The sequence below is a fragment of the Orbicella faveolata genome, unplaced genomic scaffold (assembly GCF_042242905.1).
Source record: "Orbicella faveolata isolate gen_17 unplaced genomic scaffold, um_ofav_v1 contig_1, whole genome shotgun sequence".
NCBI classification, from domain to species: Eukaryota; Metazoa; Cnidaria; class Anthozoa; order Scleractinia; family Merulinidae; genus Orbicella; species Orbicella faveolata.
The window spans coordinates 11744227-11768184 of record NW_028301536.1 but is presented as its reverse complement, the minus strand read 5'-3'; the positions used below and the strand labels follow the sequence as shown (position 1 = coordinate 11768184).

The window sequence follows — 23958 nt, the reverse complement described above, 5'->3', positions numbered from 1 at the left end:
ATCGCTTTGGCTGCGAGAGATCTGGGAACTGAGTTGTTCTCAGTCGACAAGAAGAAGTCAATATGGCGGCCGCGCAGGTTGGGCTGTGACCTTTATTACCGTTCCTTTATCTGTTTTGGCCCCGAATATTTGAAAGGAATAACATCCTCCGTTGCAAGAGTTATTTGTGTTATTTCTTGTCCAAACGAATGGTTTATTTATACGTTCTAGGTTCAGAGTGATGATGCTTCGAGACGAAATGTCAAAGTTTTCGTCCAAAGGGATTACTCGCGTGGAACCGCGTGTCGCTTTCAAAACAAGTTCCCACCCGAATTAGAAGGAAAGGTGGGTTTTATCAATTCCTTTTCCGCTATAGCGTTTGTTCGTAACAAAAAATCGTGGCCAAGAGATAGGGTTCCTCTTGGTGCGGTATTTTTTAAACTATTGATCGATCGATCGATCGCGCGCCTTTGCAATAATTTTTACAATCGATCATTCGTTTTGGGATTTTAATGTTAAATCCAGGCCGAGACTACAACTGTTTTGTATCCAAAGCTAATTGAGAACACGTTTTCTCTGTGTTAAGGTCGTTCTCTTGAAACTTTGTAAGGAAAACAAGGTTTAATTTTAAAGCCAATGGTTTATATGTATGAACCTGGCTAGATTACATGTATGTTTACCCACTTATGTAAACAGTGATCTTCTGAAAGAGTCTTTTAAGAAAGAAAAATTGAGGGAGCTTTCCATTAAAACAAAAAAATATGGAAACAGGGACCAATGGAAAGAGAACCATTCAACCGAAAATTCCAGAAAATTCAGGAGGAAAGTCAAATGGGACAGATATTCCCGGAACGAAATTTTCATATACTTTGCAAAGTCATCCTCTTTTCGGGAAACTGGAAAATGCTGTTCAACTTTTCACAGGATATTTTTGGAAATTCAATCTGAATTTTTTTTCTTGTATAGAATGTGCCCTTAGAATAAGAAAAGCTTTCTCTCCTATAATTTATTCTGTTGATTGTTTTCATTTTTAATTGTAACAAAGACAGTGAACATGGAAACACTTGATTACCTTTACATTTGTTAGCTATTAACCCTTTGATTGTCACAAATGAGAGCCTTGCACTATGATGCAAGCATGGTGGAGCGGTTTGGCCAGACCTGAAGTGTGGAAGTGGTAGATGCAAGTCTCATTCTGTCCACTGGTTGGTCAGTAGTTGTTTAATGGCAGAGCTTTGCTCAACCCCTCAGCCATGCTTGCAAATATCCAACTCCTTCTCAGTGACCTTCCATAGAATGGATATAGGTATATTCTGGGAGTGGTGTTTAAAAAATCAAGTTAGGAGAATTCTGTTGTAATCTTGAACCTTGAAACAATATTTTAGGGCAATAATGAACTACAACATTTGCTGTATGATTTTGAAGAATTACAGTAGCACTAACAAGTTCAAAAACCAGTTTAATGTTTGGATCAACACTGCTATGTCAGCTACTAGTTACATGTATAATCATGATGACAACCACCTGAGCATGACAAAAAAACAAGCAAGCAAATTAGTTTGAAATCAAAATCATAACCTTTGGATGAATTTTGTTTAAGTAAACTTCATTACTCTGAACCTGTGACATCCACTAACATAGTTGACTGCAGATTGATTATACATTTTGGTTGAACTCGCAAGCTACTGAAGCATGTAATTTCTAAAGGATCAACTCTGATCTAAGATATGTATTTGTTGTTTAAGCTTGAGCGTAGTCAGTTTGAGCAAACAGTGAACCACATCAATGGAATCTTTGATGAAGCTGAGAGAGTTGGTCCTCGCACATATCTTGAAGGCTGCTTGGGCTGTGTCACAGCTTATCTGATTTTCATGTGTATGCAGACTCAGTATAACAAGGTAAGATCAACATATTTAATTCATTGTTAGTTTTGACCAGTTCCCAGATGGCTTGATAGCTCAGTTGGTAGAGCACTGCACCACTATCACAGAGACCATGGGTTCAAAGATTTCCCTTTCGGGCCTGAGTTTTTTTTTTTCTCAGGCTTAAATTTCACAGCTGCTTAAGTTGTGTTTGTAACTGCAATGATCAATCATGTCTTCATATCTTTCCCTGCAGTTCAAATATATGATCTTTCATATGTTCACTTGTATTCTTAATCATCTACGGTTATATTACAAACTAACAATGTGACCAGCTCCCAGTTGGCTTGATAGCTCAGTTGGTAGAGGACTGCACTGTTATCGCAGAGGCCATGGGTTCGAGTCCCGTTCAGGCCTGAATTTTTTTTCAGGCTTAAATTTCACAACTAAATGATGAATTTACACACTCAGTGAAGTTCATTATATATAAATAATAATTTTACCATAACTGTCTAATTTATCGCACACTGATTGGCTCATTTTTATCATAAATAAGAGTACAGACTGATAAAATTTTAATTTATGCAAGCTTTCAAGTTCAACTTTCAGCTGTCAAACTGTCAACTTTTTAACCAATGAGATTTTATAGACTTTTTTATGTAGCTAATCAAAAAGCGAGAAAAGCTATTGACAATGTTCACACCATTTTGAATAAAATTCACTTATCTTTGTTTACGGCAAGTTTACGGTGTCCTTTCCCCTCATTTATTCCTGGCATTTGACCATTTTGGGGTCTTGTTATTGTAAAAAACAAATAGATATCAGTTTTTTTGTGTCTGTCCTCTTATTGATGATAAATTTTGTCATAACATTGTCAAAGTTCACTGTGAAACCACTTAAGTAAGCTCCAGATGTTTACACTATTTTCTGGCTGCTATATTGGAGGACTAAGGAGGTCCACCAACATGGTGGCTCCATACTAGGCGCTATAATTTTACGCGGAACATTTCGACAAATGTCTCAACTTTGGGACAATGCATACACCCTAAACTTGGAGAACTGTCTTCTTTATTTATCATCTATAATATCACAATTTCTTGACCTTATCCACTAAACAGTTTTTTTATTTTTTGGGGGGTGACAATGAACACACTCTATTGTTCAATTTTTAATTATTCAGTTGTCTGCATTTTGCCTTTATGATTCTCTCTATCCACTTTAGGTAAGTTTGAGAAAAATTATTACAAAAATTAGCCACACGTGAAATACGAATACCAGGTCTTCAAGGTTATGGGTAACAAACGACCCCTCTTCATTATTTAAAATCCTTGTGTTACCTCAGGAAGGGGGCGGGGGTACTTCCTCTAATGGCCTAAAACAGGGCAGGAAAAAAAATCTGAAATCCAGTTGCCCAGTGGGCCAGTACATTTCAGTTTAAAAAATTGACGTCAGTTTTTCACATGTCTGGCCTGATATTGATTATGAATTTCATCATAACATTAACAAAGTAGCTGTCACCGAGTGGTTCCGCAGTCACTTTGACAATGTTATGACGCAATTTATCATCAATAAGAGGACAGACGCATTAAAACTGACGTCAATGTTTTAAGTTTACACTCGGTGAGATGAAACTTCCTTATTTCTAAGTAATGAATTTACTCACTCAGTGAAGTTCATTATTTATAATTAATAAATTTACACTCCATGAGAGGAAACTTCACTATTTGTAAATAATGAATTTACACACGCAGTGAAGTTCATTATTTATAAATAAATAACTATTTTAGAGATGGCCTGATTTATAAATAATTGAAGTTGTTTAGTTTATTGTTTATATATAATAACTCTATTGTAAAAGATTATTTATAAATCAGGATGTACCTAGTATAATTATTTACATATCAACGGACAAGTTCTTGTGTCTTATTTATAACAAATTTTCTGGCATTTTCAATTATCTAGAAAGAGGAAAATGGCATGAATTCGGTCTAAATAATAAATTTACAAATGGCGACCCATATATCCTAGCCTGCGAACGCAGACATATTTCCGGTTGTCACTTGTCTCTGCCGAAAACAACATCTGCAAACCCAAGCCAGGAAATGATTTCTGTGACATAATGACTTTTGTTTCTCTGTGACCAATCAGATTCCATGATAGAATGAAACTCAAGTGCTCCTCGCAACAAATACTTCGCATTAGTTCTGGGGCTACTTGAGCTAAACTGTGATTGGCTTAAAATTCCTATGTGACAGAAATCGTTTCCTGTCTCGGGTTGGCAGATGTAATTTTCGGTGGAGACAAGCGACAGCGGGAAATATGTCTGCGTTCGCAGGCTACATACATGTATATCCCTTCAGGGCTGTCATTAAGAGCTGTAACCCTTAACACCTGTTACAGCTGAGTATGCTTGATTTTCCCTTGATGTTACAAGTGAAATTGCCTGTTGTTGAAAGAATTCACCCACAGAGTACTGGTAACAAGTTTGCTACAGTGTGGAGAACAAGGGTACAGGCAACTCAACATAATGACAGCCCTGTGACCCTTGACCTAATACATTACATACAAAGAATTTTGGAGGTTTAATTTCAGTTGTTTTTTCAGACACTTTTTATCTTATGTCAGACAAAAATTTCGGAGACTCTGTTCAAACATAGCTAAAATAAGTTTCTGCCTACAAAGCACAAACTAGACTGAAGCAGCATCTGTGAAAATTATACTTTTACTGCACCCTCATGGTTTCACAGATTCATGGACAAGAAAATAACACAATTTGTGTCAAGGGATTTAGATGAGAACTGTGAAGTCCTCCCCTTTCCAGTCTCTCAGCACAAATATTCGTGGAAGAAAACTTCCTTCCTTCACTATTAGCAAGTTTTTTCTGCTATTCCAGGTCACCTCCTGACAAAAGTAAAATTCAAGGGTTTAACATCTGAAAGTATTAGTCATGAGGACCCCGAATCCTTCCCTCTAACTGAAAATGTAAATATAAATTTGCTTAAGGCGAAGTCAAAAGACTTCCATTGGCTAATTATTCATTAGAAATATAATGATCAGCATGCAGGCCCAATGGAACAAAGCTATTACAGAAGGCAAAGCAAATTGGGGAAAGATATTTAGATCAGTTCGAAAAGTATTCAAGGAAAACAAGTTAAGAGAATTCCACTTCAAATTCATTCACAGAGTTGTTGTCACAAAGAAGGAACTGTTCCGATTTAACATCAAACCAGATAGCAATTGGGTTTATTATGGGGAATCAGACTCCATAGATCATACCTTTATTGAGTGCCAGTTCACAAAATCTTTTACTCAAGAAGTATTACAATGGTTTAATGTAAATAATAGCTCTAATTTAATTCTAAATGATGAAGATGTTCTCTTTGGCTTTTTCTCTGCATCAAACACACGAACAAAGAAATTGAATTATACTCTTCTCTTCTTGCACTATCATATTTATAAATGTAAGCTCCAAAATAGCTCACCACCACTACAGATCATTGATTTTATCAATAAAATAAAATACAAGTATAAAATCGAAAAGATTAATTAATGTTTTACAATGCAAAGTTCCTCTTCTTCTCCTTATTTCTCTTCCTCTATGTAGATGTTAAATAACAATAACTGAAGGGAAATACTGTAAATTAAAACACTTAGAATATATGTTAAGATTTGCAAAAAAAATAAAAGGTAACTAGTGCTAGTGTTACTGTAATTACCTATGTTGTTGTTGGTATTTTTGTAGTAATATAAGTTACTTACATGTAAAGTATTACGCTTATTTTAGTAGGACAGTTTTAATGAAAGTTATGTGTTTGCAAAAAATTTTTTTGTGTGTGTGTGTGAGCAAAAGTAATAAAAATGTGGAAAAAATAATAATATAAAAAAAACATCAAGGGGTTACAAATCTCAAGCAGTGTCTCATCTAGAGTTTGCTCCATAAAGGAAACTAAGAGCTTACTGTACTGTGAATATTTCAGACACTTAAAATTTCGGACACTTAAAAATTTCAGACAGTTTGAATTTCGGACACCTTTTGTCCGAAATTGAAATCGTCCTAATTTTTTTGCAATTATTATGGTACAATTGTTACTTCGTAACTATTATTTCATGTATGTGTTTAGTAACTATTCTATTCTTCAATATTTAGCCCTAAAAATGACTTTTTCTGCTCTATTGCAGTGTCTAAAAAGGCTAGCAGAATATATAAATGAACAGAACCAGAGTGTCTTTGTTCCAAGGGGACTGATGATTACTAACCCCATGGACAGAGGACTTCGAGTTGTATCCTTTAAGTTGCGTGCACATATAACTATAATGAACATTGCAGTTTTCAAACATATCAAAACATGGATCTCAATATAAAAGTAAAGCTTCAACCATTTTTCAATGAAAGTTTTAAATTAAAAAATTGCCATTTCCCTGGAAAATTTCTCAGTTATCCCTATATATTTCCCTGATGGAAAATGTTTTAAATTTTGAGTTGCTGCTTCTGTTCAAGGGGAAATTGTTACCAAGGTGTTAATCTTATCTTTTTTTGTCTTAGAAGGTTTATGCAGCTCCAAAATGGGACTGGGGAAGGTACTTTGTAATACTGGGCAGGGTTTAGTTTTGTAAACAATTCCTTTAGCTGAATATACATGAGAATTTGAAACTAAGCTTTATCATTATCTTATCCAAAATCCAGAAAAAATTCCCCCATGAATGTTTCAATTTTCAATAATTATTATTTTTGATATGCCATCCATGCCAGGGTTTTGAGTACAAGTACTGTAGAAGGCAGAAACAGGCAGATTTCTGCTGCTTTTTCCTGCTTGAAAATATGAGACTTTGCTTTAATAAGTAGCTGTCTATCAGACTACTGTATATCGTTAGCCAACTTATCAAAAACCCATCAAAAACTTTCTGCCTGCTATACTGTGGTTGTATACTTAATGGCTGGCTGGGAATGGCTTTATTCCACTAAGCAAAGAACTTGCCATCATGTGATTATCTTTTATTAAACCACTGGGTGAAACATAACAGGGTGATTTTTGACGCTGGCAGACTTCTGGTTCATAGTCAAGGATGCCTTGTTTCAGCAGTATATTTTCCTGAAGTTTAGATGTACGTAATTGGTGTTTATTTTCTTAGTAATGTTACAAGGTTTGTTTTGACCTGTTTTATTGTCAGTGGCAATGAATGATGTATATTTTCCTTGACGCATTTCTTCAGATTGAAATTGTGGTGGTTAACCCATTAGATCAGAGGTGACCAATGAAATGTGTCTCCAGTCCTTTGTACATAAACTGATTCAGTGTGGCACTGAATTCTGCTACTCCCAGGGACTACCAAGAGTAGCACAGAATCTGAAATAAGTCTGTTGGTTATATTCCAGCATGCCTGCTATAAAGCTCCTCATAATTAAAATATGTAGTAAGCTTTCTGTTTAAAACATATAGTTAAAAAAAACACTCTCCTTGTCAAGTCATTAATTATATATAAAGAAAATCAAATCAGACAATAATATTTATCCTAATTTGCGATTAAATATTTTGCTTTAATTTTGTTGGCCAAAATAGGTTACATCTGTGACTGTTTTTTCAGATCTTTGATACCCCTTATTCCAATTAGAATTGAAGGGCTAAGTCAAGTTGATAAGCAATATATTTCAAATGGAGAGTAGGTTCCAATTGGAAGCAATGCAGGCAATGAGCTAGTGAATGTGGACAAAATGCGAGTAAAGGGGTAACAATGGCAGCCTCCCACAAGCTGATCCCCCCTCCCCCAGCATCTGTCACACTGATCTCTCAGTGGGGAATAAATATGACAAAGAGAACTTTAATATCTGAACATAGGACCTCCCAGGAACCAAGAGGTGGTGGGTGGGGACAAACTGAGGGCAAAAAAGCAGCAATGCTACTCAAAGAGAAACCACCAGGTCAAATCTACAAGGCCATGATTCAAATGTGCATGTGCAAGGCAATCACCTGCTGGTTGAAAACAAATCTCCTTCCATATAAACTATGATTATTGGAAATCTCATTAAATTTATTCAAACTTTTTCTCCTTTAACTAAGTCTGTTAGTGAAATTCCAATATGGTCACTGTTCTCCTTATGATACGGTGTATATTAATTTACTGATAAAGTGTGGTGTCCAAAATCATCTGTTCTATATAACTTGGTAAGTAAATACAGACTGAAAAAAACTATCAATGGTAAATTTCAAAATTTAGACATTCTTTTGTATTTAGTTCTTGCGGATATAATTTCTGGATCATTTTAGCCATCAGTTGAGGGAGCATCCATTATTTAATTAATTATTTTTCATGGCTTATTCCTTGGATCATCTGGGTTTTAGTTATGAGTTGCACTGTACATATAGAATGCCAAAATATTAATTTTGTATAAGTGTTATTTTGTTTATACAAATTTGATAGAATAGTTAGCGAGTTGTGAAATTTGTATATTACTTTGCTTTTAGGAGAAAGAGAATGTGTAATGCAATAAAATTAAGTCACAGGCATTTTCAGACCCATGGGAGGTGTTATTTATACCATACTAATTGTCAGGGCTTGAAGTGTATTTGTGAATACTTTACAATATTGATACTGGCTTAAATTGTCAAGGAATATTAAATACCGTATTGAATTAGTCAAGGAATGTTGAACATTGGATTAAAACCAGGAATATTAGAGTAAGTCAAATTATTCCCACATTTTGATTGGTTTCCACTTATGGTGCTTTGGAGGACAGACCCACAGATGACATCATGGATTCTCTTTTTTGTTTCTTTACTATATAAAACAAGTAGTCTGTAGATTCCATGTTGCTATGCATCTGTGGTACATTCTTACCACATTTTAACATCATCTGTGATGTATTATTTTAGGCAACATGGAAGATATTTGTCTATTGAATACCTTTGTACATGTAAGTACCACATCAGGCAATAATCATCTTTATTCTGGCCTGAAAATAGAGATTGGTTTCTCATGGAAAATTGGATTGGTATGATGCATAGTATTTAGCTTCAACCCCAAATGATAAGCAGTGTATGTGATTTCACGATCATGCAGTCAAATCTGTATTAAGCAGACATGCTCAGGGAATGCCCCCATATCCACTTAATTATACAGTTTTCAAATTAAGACACTACAACCAAAAATATTTCTGCTAAAAAAAACAAACTCTAAGCTGTCAGTAGTGGAATGCCAAATAACTAAGAGCAACAAGGGTATAAGGAACTGTTTCTTTTTCTGCCATATTGTAGGAGCTTAATGCCTTTGATTAGAAAATACTAGTTACGTTTATTTTCTTTTGATGATTCAACTTTCATGTACTATATGGCATTTAGCAAACGCTACTGATACAAGCTAAGCTGTCAGTGAAGACGTTTTAGAAATTCAGCCCACAAACAGACAGTTGTTCAAGGTTCAAATTTACATGGGCTTGGGATGAAAGGATTGGTATGTTGATCATTGTCAGTAATTCAAGTGGAGAATTATGTAACAGCTGATCATTTTACAAGATTTAGGTCTTTTGCATGCATTGAACGTTGAAGAGTAATAAGAATGAGCCAAACAAAATGTGTAAGAAACATTTAAGATTAATTTTCCATTTGACCATAGTAGTAAATGACCTACTGTTTTTCATCATTGAAGCCGATGTACACATAATTATATGTCAGTAACAAATAAAACCAATTTTGCCAGTGTTACAGGTATTCATTCTGCATTTTGTTATATGGCTAGCTCCGTGAGCGGGCAAGATGAATCAAATCCTGCGCTGTGATTGGCTACCCGAGCGGGCAAGATGGAGCTATCTTGCCCGCTCGGGACTACCCGCCGTGTCCCGCAAGAAAAATTTCCGCGAAAACCATATAATAAATCCTTTATTGACCAAGCTTGTTCGGTCAAGATGGCTGGATATTGGCCTCGTTCTTTTTTTGCGAGTTTATGGACCTCAACTCCGTCTCGGTCCATAAACACGCAAAAAAAGAACTTGGCCAATATCCAGCCATCTTGACCTCACACTTGGTCAATAACCCATACATCTTATCCTTGCGTCCCCAACTTCCCAACTTTATTACCTTCGAAAAGCCTGAAACTCAGGGCAGCCGAATTGTCAAAGAAAAACAATTATTTTCCTTGGTAGTGTCTTAAAATGAATGCTGTCAAGGGTTAAAGTATTATAATCTCTGTTTCATTGTCAAAAAAATTTTGTTGATGTCACATATTTTTACTTAATACGTGACAACTTAAACACGGGGAAGACTCCCATATAGAAAGGACAGCAGTGCTCATTGAAAATTTGAAAAGAACCCCAAGAGGTACCAAGATCCTGTTTTGTGGGTGTGACTTGAAATGTTTTCAGTCTTTCGGCTCAATACCATAAAAGGTACTGCCAAAGCTCCTGCTGTGGACCCTTTGAGACTGAACACCCTAAGAGGTACCAAAATCGCCTTTGTAGCCCCTAAAAGGTACGACTAGCACCCCGTCCTCTCCCCCGTCCTCCTCCAACCAACCCAAGCGGGAAGCTGTGGCATTGTGACGTGCGTCTGGGGACGATAAACATGGCGGAAGTGAATTTGCATTTCTTTCTGGGCTGAAAAGCAGCACACTTGATCTTAGGTCGTTGCAATTGAGTTCACAAGGAAGCTACTTGCAAGGTTAGTTATAGCCTTTTTCTGTCAGTTTTCTTTTAAGACGTGTTTTCTTTCTGCATGAACATGGAGAGTTCTTCATGAAACAAATGTGACGGACGCTCGAGGAAGTCAGATGACCAGACATTTTAACCAACTTGTTATTGTCGTTTTGATAATAGTTTCTACTGTAGGTACACTGATATAAGCTTACAATGTGGCTTAGTAAAATTAGTGGTAATAAATCTTAATTGAGTAAAATAAACAGTTTACATGCAAACTAGCGTTCGCAGATGTTGTTATGATGTTGTTTCTCTTTCTCTTCTCTTCCTCTTTCTCGTCTGTCGTTCTCCTTGAGTTTCCGGCTGAACTGAACGTCTTTTGCTTAACCACCCCCCGCCTTTCACGTTTTTACTTCTGACTCAGAGAACCAATATGCAGTCAGCATTTCACCCTCCGTCTACATAATTTCTTAACTCCAAGTCTAGACCTGCAGTCTACGTTTAAATAGGCCCAGTTCAGACGTCGTGCTTCTGTCGTGCCGAACTAAATTCAGGAATTAAGTTTGACAAAAGCACGGCAGAAGCACGGCGTCTGAATCAAACTTTTGAATTAAGTTCGACAAGCTCTGCAGTGCTACACGACTCTGCCACAGCGGCGATTCAAACATCATGCTTCTGTCGCGCCAAACTAACTTCACAATGTGTTTTGGCGAGATTTCGTTCGCTCGGGGAGTTAGAAGGAGAATTGTTACGAGGCCTCAGTAAACCCTGGATTTGATTCAACTCTGGCACAACGTCTGAATCAGAGTTGATTTCCTGCCGTGCTACTGTCGAACCAAATTGCAATTTAGTTCAGCATGGCAGAAGCATGACATCTAAACTGAGCCTTACACTGACCGTGTATCTTTTTATGTTACCATAATGTGGTAAGTTTTTGACAGTAGATAATTGACAACTCGTCCCAAGGGAGGGTTTCACGGGTCGCAGATGCGCAAGCTACAATGTTAATCATTCAATTTCATTGTTGATAATCAAATCAATCAATCAATCAATCAATGGGAAGCATGCAAATGACTCTAATACGGGAAATTTTCTTGAAAATTTTACAGTCAGTCATTAAAACCTGACAATATAGGTGAGATTTCTCATTAGAAATCCCTTCATGTTCTGACTCCATGCATAATAAGTACATAATTTTTTATTTTCATACCAACAAGATTTATTTGCAGAATCACAGACTATGATTTTATTTTGTAAAAGCATGATGCATCAGATAGCCTTTGAGTTGCTTACACAGCTACATAAAGGCTAGCAAAATTACTGGTGTCCAAATTTTACAGAAGATGTAGACGGATTTAGGCCATTAAAGTGTTGAATTAAGAATTGAACATCAAACTTATGTTATTCAGGCCGAGCTGTTTATTTTGGATCAGACAAACGAGTTTCGTACTCGCATTTGATTGGTCTATAAACTATGGAATTGGTGGGGCTACATCACAGCTAGCTTGCACATGTGTCAGTGTCAAACTGTGAAACTATCCCTTTAATATATGGCAGCCTTTCAAATTCGGAGTTACAAACCCTTGAGTGGAAACCTATATGTATATTACAGCTGTTGTTAAGATTTGAGTCACCCATTGCAGTGGTCTTTACACCATCCTGTAGCAAACTTGTTACTTTGTGGATGAATTGTACCAACAACAGGCAATTTTGCCCATAACATCAAGGCCTCATCAAGGATTAACTCAGCCGTAACAGGTGTTATGGGTTATGGTCCTTAAGGTGGCTCAAAACAGTTTCCAGCACTTAGATTTTGATGGGTTGTTCTAACCACTCTTTATCACTTGATGCTACAATCATGGTATCAAAAAACTGCCCAATCATTGGTGAACACGTTGGTATCATTTTCGTGACACAATAGGTTATCATAGCAACAGTATGACCTCCTAAAACACCCAACACTGCAGTGATGTAGCCATTTTCAGAAAGGTTAATGTAGTCAAAGGGAATGTGACAATGGTAAGGGGGTACATAATTTATAGGTAATTGGTAAGAGGTAGAGTCTGCATATACGAGCCAAGTGGCCAAGTGGCCATCAGAACAGAGCTTGTCCCAAGTTTTTGTCATTGATATTCAGTTAGTTACGCTGATATCTCCAACTTCCCAGTACCCATTTATACAACTGAGTGGAGAGAGGTGAGGATTGAGTGTCTTGCCTAAGAACACAACTTAATGTCACAAATCAGGACTCAAAGTTCCCAGACTGCTCAATCCTGAGTGTAGCACACTAACCGTGAGTTCTGACCATGCCTCTGACTTGTTTTATGGGCAGTCAGGTGGTTTGCTGAGTGCAAACCAAGAGGAAAACAAAAATACCGGTATATATTTCTTTATTCTGCATTAAACCTTCATGAATTGCAAAGAAATAAAAAACTGCCACTACCCATAATATCTCATGCCAAACTGCCAAGTATGCTTTGACACTTCTGCAGGACAACCTTTAATTTGGCAAAACAGCAGAAAATCACACTTTCCCAAGTTCAGAGAGAACCATTTGACTGATCTAATCTTTTACCTTCTTTTTCAAAAACAGACTTGAAAAAAAACTATTGAAATGTACACTGTCAATGTGGAAGAGCAGATATCGCAGGCAAAAGAGCTATTACAAATGTCAGATTTGGGAAAGAAAGAAGAAGCAGTGAGAATATTAATTGACATTTCTAAACAAGGAAACCAGGAGGCCACAACCATTCTGGCTAAATGCCTAGCAGGTGGAGAAGGTGTCACATCAGAGAATGAAGATGAAGTAAAATGGTGTATAGAGACTTCTGAAGAGGAAAAGAGACTTCAACATGCTGTGGAAGAGATTTACCACTCCATGAAGAAAGATGGTGAAGACAAGGTTGCTCTTCAAGATATCAATGAAGCTCTGAAAAAGGCAGAAGGAAAACTTAAGGTGAGATTGAAGAATGTCGCCAGAAGCATAATAATATTTATAGCTTGTATGTGCCTGCATTTGTTCATTCTGCAACCCATGAATCCCAGAGAGGAGGGACTCCTACATGTATATAAAAAGACTGGGGAATTGCCTGTTGTCTCGCTTAGGGGTACAAATCAAGAATTCTGATCTCACTTAGGGTGTTGATGACAAAATGCCACAATTTTTAGATGTCAAAGTGTCTTTTAGGGTGCACTTCAAGCAATAATAATTTTACATGCTGTACGTTATTGCATGTTTCGCATTTCACTTAATTAGGAAAAAGAACAAGATACTGAGGGTGACATTACCAGTTCTTCAGAAACAGAAAAGAAAGACCAACAACAGATGAGACAAGAACTGGACCTTGTGAGCTTGCTGACAAATGCATTGACAGTTGGCAGACAAGATGAGTTCACTCTTGGTGAGCTGAAGGACACAGTTCTGGCATATGCTAAGGGTGACGTTCCAGAAGTTGTTACTGTGCTCAGTAAAGAAGATATGGAAAAATATGAAAAGGCTTCTCCCATAGAGAAGGTACAGTCAAACCCCAATTAAGCAGCCAGTAATTAAACAGCCATCCCCAATAGGCAGCCAGTCATCAAAGTCCTTATGGGGGCTTTTCTATTGTTTTTACCTCTATTAAGTGGCCAACCCCTTTTAAGCAGCCACTATTCATTCCTCCACGGGTGGGCCATTTAATAGGGGTTGAACGAAATATATAGTTATCTGCAAATATTTTTCACAAGTAAGTTGTGGTTTAAATTAATGTATTTAATATTTGTTTTTAGTTTGGTATTTTTTGAACCAGGTGCTTTATTATTTTTCTATGTCCTGTAGTTTATAAAGTTTTAAACCAAAACCAATTTAAACCTCATCACATGCCTTTGTAAATGTTATACATATATTGGATCATACTAAGTACATTTACATGTGGTTCATGACCAGATCAGAATAGAACACTCATGTCTCGATTTTTCCAAAAGTCAACCTTCCTTTGTTTACTGCATATTACTGACATTTATGTTTAGAATTAGTGCGTGTTACAAAAATCTCATTTTTGATTCAATAAATTATCATATGGTGTTCCATCAGTGAGAACTTGTAAGCTTTGTTTGGTTATTTGTAGCTGTCCATGGCCAGTACTGTAGATTAATCTCAGGTTTAGGTGAAGAGGATCCAGTTTGTTTTATGCTTGGGCAGTTTTATTCCAGCTTCCACCATGAACTGTTATGTTATACTCACTTACAGTGGGGCTCTTGCACGCCGGAGGCATGTGAGCAGAGACTCATTGCTTAGAAAATTTGGTAACCCATCAAGTTAAAAATTTTTTGTTTGTCACGTGATTGTCTGCACATACATTCATCCATCTGTACGTCATGTAAATCAATGTGAAATGTCACTCTGCAACAACCAGCTAGTTCCCAAGGCCTAATCATTTCCCTTAGAGATCAGGAGGGGTGGGTTTTACAATGTACATCTTTGATATTGGGCCTCCATGTTATTGGCACCTGTCAAAACAAGGTATCTGCTGGCCAGTATCATGTGACCATATAGTGGGCTCGTGTTTAGAGTGCATCCTGGTCTCATGCTTTTTGGTAGTAGGCCACTGTCCAGGTACAGGTTTTCAACTGGATCGCAGGCTCAAGCCAGGTTAACTTATTGTAACCAGGAGCTCTGCTTTTAGGCTTGGCTAAATCTATGTATTACAATCACTCAACAACATACTTCCAGACTTTTTTTTGGCATTTTATTTCTGGGTAGAGAAAAAGAATTGGAAACTCACTGACCTTTGGGAACATCAATTAGGATTTGTCAAAATTGACATTTCCTGGACTGGTTAAAGATTATACTAGCTTCTACATTATTGCCTTGTTCATTCAAGTAATTAGTTAAACATTGATTTCACTTTAGAGAAATTCAAGACATAGCTTTCAGTGATATGTTTTTGGTTTCATATGATGTTACTAGTCTTTTTACTAATATACCTTTGTCTGAAACCATTGATTTAGCTGTTAATGCAATTTTTGATAGTAACACTGAGTCGGACTTAAAACTAAGCAAATTTCAACTTAAGGAACTTTTCAAATTTGCTACAAGTCACACCCATTTTTTATTCAACGGTTGCTTTTATGATCAAGTAGATGGAGTAGCTATGGGCTCACCTCTAGCCCCTGTATTAGCCAATTTCTTTATGGGTTATTATGAAAAGCTTTGGTTAGATAATTACACCGGTCCTAGAGTACTATACTATTGCAGATATGTAGACGATATTATTTGCTGTTTTAGAAACAGTGAACATGCCAATATGTTTTTTGAATACCTCAGCATGTGCCATCCTAACATCAAGTTCACAATGGAAACAGAGGAAAAAGGTCAATTGCCATTTTCAGATGTATTGTTATCTAAGCAGAGCACTAGTGACAATCAATGTTCTTGTGTCACTTCTGTTTTTCGGAAGAAGACTTACACTGGTTTACTAACTAATTTTTTTTAGCTTTACTCCCTTTAAGTACAAATTAGGTTTAATTAAAACTCTCATAGACAGAGCCTACAAAATTAACAACACTACTCAGGGCTTTCAAAATGACATCAAAAACCTTTCTGTTATTTTGAAACGTAATTTGTTTCCAAGTTGGCTAATTGACAAGTCGGGTAAGGGTTATCTCAAAAAGATCAAAACCACAGAACAGGATGTAGATACTGCAACATCTGACACATCCAAATGCCATTTTTATAAACTACCATATATTGATTTTTATTCTACCTACACAGGGAAGAAAATTTCATCTATTATTAATAAGTATTGCAAGGATTTAATTGTGAAAGTTATATTCTCTCCTTTCAAACTTAGCAGTATGTTTAGTCCTAAAGATTTTATTCCTGAGTCTCTTAAATCATGTGTTGTGTACCAGTTTACGTGTGCGAGCTGTGGAGCTCGTTATATTGGTGAAACCAATAGGCATTTTCACACACATGTTAATGAACATCTTTTTCGGGACAAAAATTCCCATGTTTTTAAACATTTCAATTGTTCTGAGCAATGTCGAGACAATGGTGATGCCTCCAGTTTTAAAATTATTGATTTTGCTAAGACTTTCTCACAACTTAAAATCAAGGAGAGTTTTTATATTGAATGGTTGAATCCAGAACTCAACAAACAAGTTGAGCATGTCAATTTATTGTTACACTGTTAAATGTATCTATTTCAGCTCAGTGATTTTTCACTATTGTTCTTTTCAAAATTTTTATTGGTTAGTTTAAATAAGTTTGCATTTTACGTTAATTTAAATTTATAAAGGCTCATTGTATAGGCTGTTACATATATAATAATGATCTTTCTGTAAACCTTATATATTCATTATGGCTGATGATGATGTTTGAAACATTGAAACATGTTCCGAAACCTGAAAAGTGTTGTTGTGTTTTTAGAAATGATTTCACTTTAATTTTATTTTTTTTCCTTCAATTAGATCATGAAATTTCCACAGCAGTCCCTGGAATCAGCCAAACATTTCATCCTTCTGAGAATTTCAAAGAAAGGGTCAAGCTTTTTGAAATCGTTGATTCCAACATCCCAAATTCAGATGTTGCTCCTTCTGTACATCTACAGCCATATGACTGGAGACTTCCTTTGGTTCCTTGTTCCTTTGGTTATCTTCTACATCTCTTTCCTTTCTCTGGTTGTGTTTTCACTTCAAATGTTTTATGGAAGAGAAGCTTTGAGGCAGCTGAGAAGTGTTTCACAACTCATGAAAAAGTAGGCCTCTGTGTTTACAGTACACTCGACATTAACTTTTATTTGATATGCCATTTTTCTTGGATTGGACGGTGCATTTTTTTTTTATCATGACCTCTAACAAAAATATCATAATTATACCCATCTTCTGCCCTTCATGTTCTGAATCATCTCTTGCTCCCCTAGGCTGGATTTTCAGGCTCCGCTGTTTGGGAAACGAGCTTGTGCTCAAAGACTGGATGCAAGAGAGTGGTGGAAATCAAGCCTATTGCCCCCTCAATTCTCACAATAATTTGACTGAATGTAAACTCACATCAGACTTGATCATGTGGAAACCTCTTGTAAGCCGTACCATTTTTACTCTTTTTGCTTTTGACAGATTTGATCCAAGGCTTGATGGGCAAGAAGCTGAAAGGAAATTCATGTGGAAATCTGCAACTCCTTATGTTTCATTCTTCATTGTTTTGTTGGTGACAGTGGCTGTGTTGCCACTTTGTGATAAACAGTGGATACCATGTTCTGAAATGTCTTTGGTGGCTCTATTTTTCACAGGTAATGTTTTTGTTAATATTCATTTATTACAGCAGAACTTTACTAGTTGAACGGTACTCAACTGGGACATTTGAGACCAAATAAACTCCATTTGACCCTCTCATTCCAAAGAGTGACCTGACAGTAGTGGCTCATAACGTCATACACCGAATGCAAATATGGCGGACCACCTGGTCGGCACCCTGGACTAGTTGCTTGAAAGCGAGGCAAGTGAGGCATCAGTGCTTGGTTTTGACAAGGCACCCCAGAAAGGTCTTGCTTTGTCATCGATCTGGTCAATGTTGGATCTTCTCAGATTTGCCTTTTCAGTGAAAAAAAAGCACACACCCATTTTATATGACACATGATTACCTGCCCCTCTCAAACACCCACACAAATACTCTTTCTTGATGCAAGCCTCTAGTAAGCCTCTAGTAAACCTTCCAGTAAGGTTGGAGTCTTTTTTCATAATTCCATAACCAGCACAGACCCGTTTTGTAAGAGTGGGTGGCTATCCTTCAATTCCACCCCAACCAGGAGGAGTCCAGGGGCTACTCTCTGTTGGCTCTCTCTCTCTCTCGTTTGCCAAATCCAGCTTTGATAGATCTGCCAGTAGCTTGCAGCAGGCACTCAAGCTCTGCCAGCCCATGGTAGAGAACTGGTAATTCATTGTTTCTGTTTTTATTAACACATCTCATGCATGTTGCAGTTTCTTCTTTCAGAGGATTACCTTCAAAATATGATGACTATGCGTTGTACACAATTCTACTCAAACTATTGACCACTGTGTTACGCAGCTTAGAAAATGTACGAGGCTTGGGAATCCTATGCTATTCACTTTTTAGTGGTAGGTGCCTGATGTACAATGTTTGCTTGTCGGTCTTAGCTTGAAATACTTTGATCTTCGTAACTGTCTCCCTTTTGTCCTGCAGTACCCCTCCCCTATGGACTGGAATTAGACATCAGTCTCCCATCCCTTCTTCACGTGCTCATCCTCGTTCTACTAATCATCATGGCCGGCCGTCACTCTTGGCGCGGCATATATAAAGTACTTATCCCTCATTTAGTCTGCTTGCTGTGGTGGCAGTTGTTCACTGAGCTCTTCCACTTCACTTCCTGGAGCAGTCTGCTACGTGCCACGGTGGGGTGGGTCATATTTATCACCATGCTGCCCTTGTTGTTTCTCTTTACCATCGGCCTTGCTCTGGCGTATTTGCTGCAGTGGTTTATAACGCTTGATGTCGCCCTGAAGCTCGCTGTCACAGCTCTCATTGTTGCTGTATCTTCGGCACTATTCTATTACTCCAAGCTGGAAATTCTTCATGGAGAGAAACTGGAGCGAAAAAAGAAGCCGCTCGTGATTGCCGCGGGCCTGGTGGTGTTCTGCCTTTTGGTCCCTATCATTTACGTCAATTTTGTCCCCTCCACATATGGATCCCACAAGCCCCTGTCGTGGGAAGAGTATTATGAAACATGTGGGAGCAAGGCGAGTGAAGGTGATGGTGTAAACATTGCAGCGGTGCAGATAAAGTGCAGTGAATTTTATGGTGAATCGGTCAACTGGACTGGGACTGTAGCTTATGTCAAGTTAACCTCTGTGGAAAATCGTTTTCGACACCTGGTGACATTCCTGCCTGTGTTTCTAAGACCCACTATCAAGTGTCTCCTCGGTGGAGCTGAGGAAAGCAGTCTGACTGGCAGGTGAGTAAGAGACAGGATATCAATGAGCGCCTATCAAATAAATTTGTTGTTTCGGAAGCGTAGTGTCATGGCCACAGACAAGTATGCAATTTCTACAACTACTTTTGATCGTCTTCAGTACCGGTACTTTTGCGGTGCTAGATAGTAATGATGATCTTGAGGAACATGAGGACTTACCAGCAGATGATCTTTTGCTCTCGTATATTGCGCGTCCAAGTGAGAACAAACCGGCTGTAGACAACATGAAATATGGCAGGGACAGCTGGGAAGGGGTACAGTATAGGGAAATCTTTGTAGATATTGAAGTTTAGTTTCCTATTCTTACTCAGATGTGTTCCATGCGCTCTTAAGGCTGTCGCCGTCAAGGTTGTGTTAAGTTTGCACTGTGTTAGCTCAGTTTGTTTTCGGCATTAAAACGTAACTTTTGTTTCCCTGTCTGGACAGCATCAACGGGAAGCAAAACAGAAACTTTATGAATTAAACAAACTGAAAACATTCCCAAATCACTCAGTTACCTAGCGCTGGACACATGTACATGTATGCATAAAAGATCAACTCTTTTTCTCTCCCAGGGTTCCAAAAGAAAGCACTTGGTTGCCAAGACCAAAAGGACCGTGTCACTTGAGAACTTTCGACAGATACACTTTTTCTGTTGGGGTGAACATGGCGGATCCGGCGTCGCAGAACAGCGAAGTGATTCAACTGACTGTTACGCACCGTTTCTACCTCACAATGATTACATTACGAAAGGATACACAGGTTCAAGGACTATTCTTGCATTTCGTACTTATTTTTATCCCGTAAAATGCTAAATTGAAACAGCACTTCCTTTCTATAGCACCTTCAGTAATGGACCTTAATGAGCATGCAATCGAAATTCTTATGTTGCATTTTTCAAAAGCTTAAGGGAACTTTTAGATTGTATGAAAAACGAGATCACCTCTCCTAGTTTTTTCCCATTTTAGTAAACTTATCCAAATAGTGGAGGGGAGGGGGACGGGGGTCAGAAGCCCCCGCTTGCCGTACCTTTATCTCGCGACTCCTGCCCTTGTATGTCCTGCTCCCCTCGCCTGTAAATTAGGAGACTTATCCGCATCCAAGCTATTCAGTTGCGCAATTTAACTTAGAGAGTAGGCCCGTGATTTAGCCCAAGCGCGAATTGTCATTTGCTCAGAAGTCTGTTTTTTGAAAGTATTCTAACGTTTTGCATTTCTCTCACACTTCCCGCCCTCTTAGAACTCCCGCTTCCAGCCCATTCCTGTCCGGCCCCCTATTTTCCCGGCCTCCCGGCCATTGTTCCCCCTTCCACCAAAAAGTACAATCCCCAAACAGCCTGAAATGTCCTTGCCACTTAAAACCGATTGTCCATTTTGCTGACATTGTAGAAAATTATTTTATTTGCCTAAAATAGACCAGAGCAAGTTTCTTCCCCGTGAACACTTAATATACTCCTGTGGGATACTTTCCTGATTCTGCTGTAATCGTGTTATTTCAGATCACATTTCAAGGTCGCCTAGAAAGTGGTCCACCTTACGTTAGCGTCACTGCCAAGAAGCTCTTTATCGATGGTGTTAAGGTCAAATCGCGGATTGGACTTGGTCGTGAAGACATATTTGAAGGATTGCGTGACTCTGGCAGATTCATGGCTCAGTTCTTTATGACTCCTTTGGTCATTGAAAAAGAAGACGAGGAAGATGATTAAAGAGTTACTATGAAACTGAATTCAGAGACGGGAACCTCTTTCCCTTGGCATTTTAACTGAGCTCGTGGTCGTCGCTATTTCGTATGCGGAGATCTCATTTCTTATTTCTCAGATCAACACTGGTGTTGTGGAACCAGTTTCTACTCGGCAGCCATTACTTACAAGTGTCTTCTCACAACCTCTGCAGGCGTAGCTTTTTCCCCAAATATATGGGATTATTGTCGGAACAATTACAATAGTTGTACAAGTAAGTCAGCCGGAGTGTTTTACGCAGAGTTTGAAGACATTAGGTTTTTGAGAACGTTTAAGAAACGGGAAAAGTAATAAAAGAAACCAAGCTCTCGATTACGAATTTAAAAATATTTTTATTATATTAAATTTTGTACTTCACTATTATTTATTGTTGTTTTAGATCAATACGCTCAGATTTCGTAAAACTGCATTGTGTTTAGTATACGGTATCAATTTCACCCAGAATCTAAAAAGTAAGTTGATAAATATTTCCACGTTCGCAGTTTTAGTTCTTGAGTAAGTTCAAAAGGTTCGACATAACTACGCGGGGTTTAATTCCTTAATTGTTTCATTTTATTTTCGTGGTGCTAGGTAAAGGAAAACCTATAGCTTCAAAAGAAATTACCTAATCCCCCAGTCTTTGCAATCAAAATGATGTCTCCCTGATAACTTTTTCTGTCTGTTTCTCCATCTAAGACGTAAAGTGCTTCATGGTTTGTGTTTTACAAGTAGGAACAGTTCTCTAATCTAATTTATTGACTGCAAGTTGTCTTGCTATTTCCACGAAGGCTCTTGTTGGTCGACCTGCAAAGAAAAACAAGAACAATAAGCTACAATTAATGATGCAACTGAAAAAAATCCGTTACAATAAATCAACGTTTATATGTATGATCAGTTTGAGTCAATGCATGGTAACATAACAGGACTTAGAATTAACTCCTCTAAAAGAGTTTGTTATATTGTTAGTGTTGTAAGCAATGTTGATTGGTATTGTAATTTGTAAGTAGTGATAGATAGTGATGTAAGTAACTTTAGTTTTTTTTTGTAAAACCGTACATAAAGTGTAGTATTGCAATAATAATAATAATAATAATAATAATAATAATAATAATAATAATAATAATAATAACAATAATAATAATGATAATAATAAACATAACCGGACTTAGTCAAAACTGTTTCGAAGAGAAGCGCGAACGGAGAATAACTCAACGTACAGAAAAACAGGTAGAAGCCTAATATGCTTTTGGGTGTTATGTCCGGCCAAACAACAAGAATGGGAATCAGGGACGGATCTAGGAATTCCTGGAAGGGGGGTTTGTACACATTAAGAACTTTCGACGCCATGGGCATAGATGGTGAGCGCCGCAGGCGCGACCTTTCTGGGGGTCCGGGGTCATCCTCCCGATTTTACCCTCTAAAGCATTTCTGACACTTGAGAGACATAGGAAGGCATGATATAAAATCTGGAGTTTCCATTTTTACCAACCAGAAAACTGAACAAAAATAATAATGCAGTCGTGAAATGAACATATATCTTCTCTAAACTTGACCATCAGTCAATTGGTGGAAGTGAAACAACTACGGATAAAACAAATTTATTCTATTATTTTTATGATGAGTCGAAAAAGATAGCAAAAAAAAGCTGCTCAAGGAAGGGGGGGTGGCGGTTGGACCCCCCTCAACCCCTCCCCTGAATCCGCCTCTGGGAATAAGCAAACGCAAAGTACCAGAACAGCCGGTGAGAGACAACTTCCAGTGACTTGCTTCCCTCGCGTCTATGAAAATTTGTTCACAGGCTAATAAGTGATGAAAAAAGTCCTTTTTAAGTATATGTAGTTATAACGTCAGCTCAATTCCCATACACTGTAGCGTATGCACGATTATTTCTTAATTTTGGAAACTGTCCAAATTATTTGTTAATTTGGCTGTCTAAATTGGAAATAATTGGGTGACAAAATTCCTTGGAATATTACTTACTATTTATAAAATAACCGAGGTAGAACGCGCACTCTCATTGGTCGATAGGAAAGTTTGGACGAGAGTAGGTAACCACAGTTGTGACGTTCTGGATTCGCGCGTATTTTGGGGCACTTTTTTCCGTGTTTACATAGTCTTATCTAAACACTTGGGGGTGGGGGGGAATTTTTAACAGTTGTGCTAAACTTCTCCAAGCCCCCTCATGTTTAGATGAGGCTATGTAAACACGGTATGATAGATATAATGTGATATTAAGAAATAGAAAACATGTACCGTGTTTCTATCGAGTTTTAGTAGATTTCTACTAGTATACTGATGCAAATGCTGCAATCTGTTTGGCTGAGCTATACGTATACTATCAGCCATTAGAGTGCAGTGGCCGGAGGTCGTCTACGAATTGGCGACCTTTTTTTCGTTTTAACAAAGTTCTGAGGGAACATTTTGATGCAAAAGGATAAATTGATTCCTGAGAAGACTCAAAGAAAAACATTAAAGGTTTCTTGACTTTAAAAATCTTGAAATTATTGAAAAAAGTGATGAGCGCGCGCACACAACTTCAATTTCAAATGACAATTCAATCCGAGCGATCTTTCTAAGGCGCAAAGTTTAATAATATGTCGAGAAGTACTTGGAAACCGTTATTTGAAGTAAATTTCGGTTAGAATTCTACTAAAACAATTAGATTATTCGCTCTCGATTTCTATGAGGTGATAGAAATCATAGAAATCTCGAGTTCATAATCTAATTGTTAAATAGAAACGCAAGTGGAAGTTTGGGAGAACGAGAAATGCCGTGGGAACACGAGCCGCAGACGAGTGTTTCCACAGCTTTTTCGAATTCTCCCAAACTTTC

The 23958-nt window shown here is 37.6% G+C and overlaps 3 protein-coding genes across 4 annotated transcripts in view; 2 read left to right on the top strand and 1 right to left on the bottom strand.

Moving 5' to 3' along the window:
• The first annotated feature begins 16 nt into the window (after positions 1 to 16).
• LOC110046829 (golgin subfamily A member 7-like) lies at positions 17 to 9544 on the top strand. The gene is made up of 5 exons (XM_020752544.2): positions 17 to 77; positions 211 to 324; positions 1725 to 1877; positions 6021 to 6122; positions 7053 to 9544. The coding sequence occupies exons 1-5, from the start codon at positions 63 to 65 to the stop codon at positions 7089 to 7091; spliced, it is 423 nt and encodes a 140-aa protein (XP_020608203.1). The 5' UTR covers positions 17 to 62; the 3' UTR covers positions 7092 to 9544.
• A 687-nt stretch (positions 9545 to 10231) lies between these two features.
• Positions 10232 to 22014, top strand: LOC110046830 (wolframin-like). Of its 2 annotated transcripts, XM_020752545.2 has the most exons (9): positions 10232 to 10489; positions 13058 to 13420; positions 13721 to 13978; positions 16915 to 17201; positions 17560 to 17732; positions 18421 to 18558; positions 18644 to 19412; positions 19985 to 20171; positions 20908 to 22014. In XM_020752545.2, exons 2-9 carry the CDS (start codon positions 13079 to 13081, stop codon positions 21112 to 21114), a joined length of 2361 nt encoding a protein of 786 aa, XP_020608204.2. In that variant the 5' UTR covers positions 10232 to 10489; positions 13058 to 13078; the 3' UTR covers positions 21115 to 22014. The 2 variants fall into 2 exon arrangements, with proteins under 2 accessions (XP_020608204.2, XP_089145397.1); XM_089289271.1 differs by lacking the exon at positions 10232 to 10489 and having other exon boundaries at positions 13284 to 13466.
• The window catches only part of LOC110046831 (cytosol aminopeptidase-like), a 24176-nt gene continuing 21677 nt past the window's right edge, over positions 21460 to 23958 (bottom strand). The window contains exon 16 of the mRNA XM_020752546.2: positions 21460 to 21930. Coding sequence (XP_020608205.2) covers positions 21869 to 21930 — 62 coding nt within the window. The 3' untranslated portion in view covers positions 21460 to 21868. The remainder of the gene's footprint in view (positions 21931 to 23958) is intronic.

Excerpts from the sequence above, each read along its gene's own strand:
- LOC110046829 (XM_020752544.2), top strand. Across the intron at positions 325-1,724 it reads CACCCGAATTAGAAGGAAAG|CTTGAGCGTAGTCAGTTTGA; the intron begins GTGGGTTTTATC and ends TTGTTGTTTAAG. Across the intron at positions 1,878-6,020 it reads TGCAGACTCAGTATAACAAG|TGTCTAAAAAGGCTAGCAGA; the intron begins GTAAGATCAACA and ends GCTCTATTGCAG.
- LOC110046830 (XM_020752545.2), top strand. The coding sequence starts at position 13,079 with ATGTACACTGTCAATGTGGAAGAGCAGATATCGCAGGCAAAAGAGCTA. Across the intron at positions 13,979-16,914 it reads AGGCTTCTCCCATAGAGAAG|ATCATGAAATTTCCACAGCA; the intron begins GTACAGTCAAAC and ends TCCTTCAATTAG. Across the intron at positions 18,559-18,643 it reads ATGCTATTCACTTTTTAGTG|TACCCCTCCCCTATGGACTG; the intron begins GTAGGTGCCTGA and ends TTTGTCCTGCAG.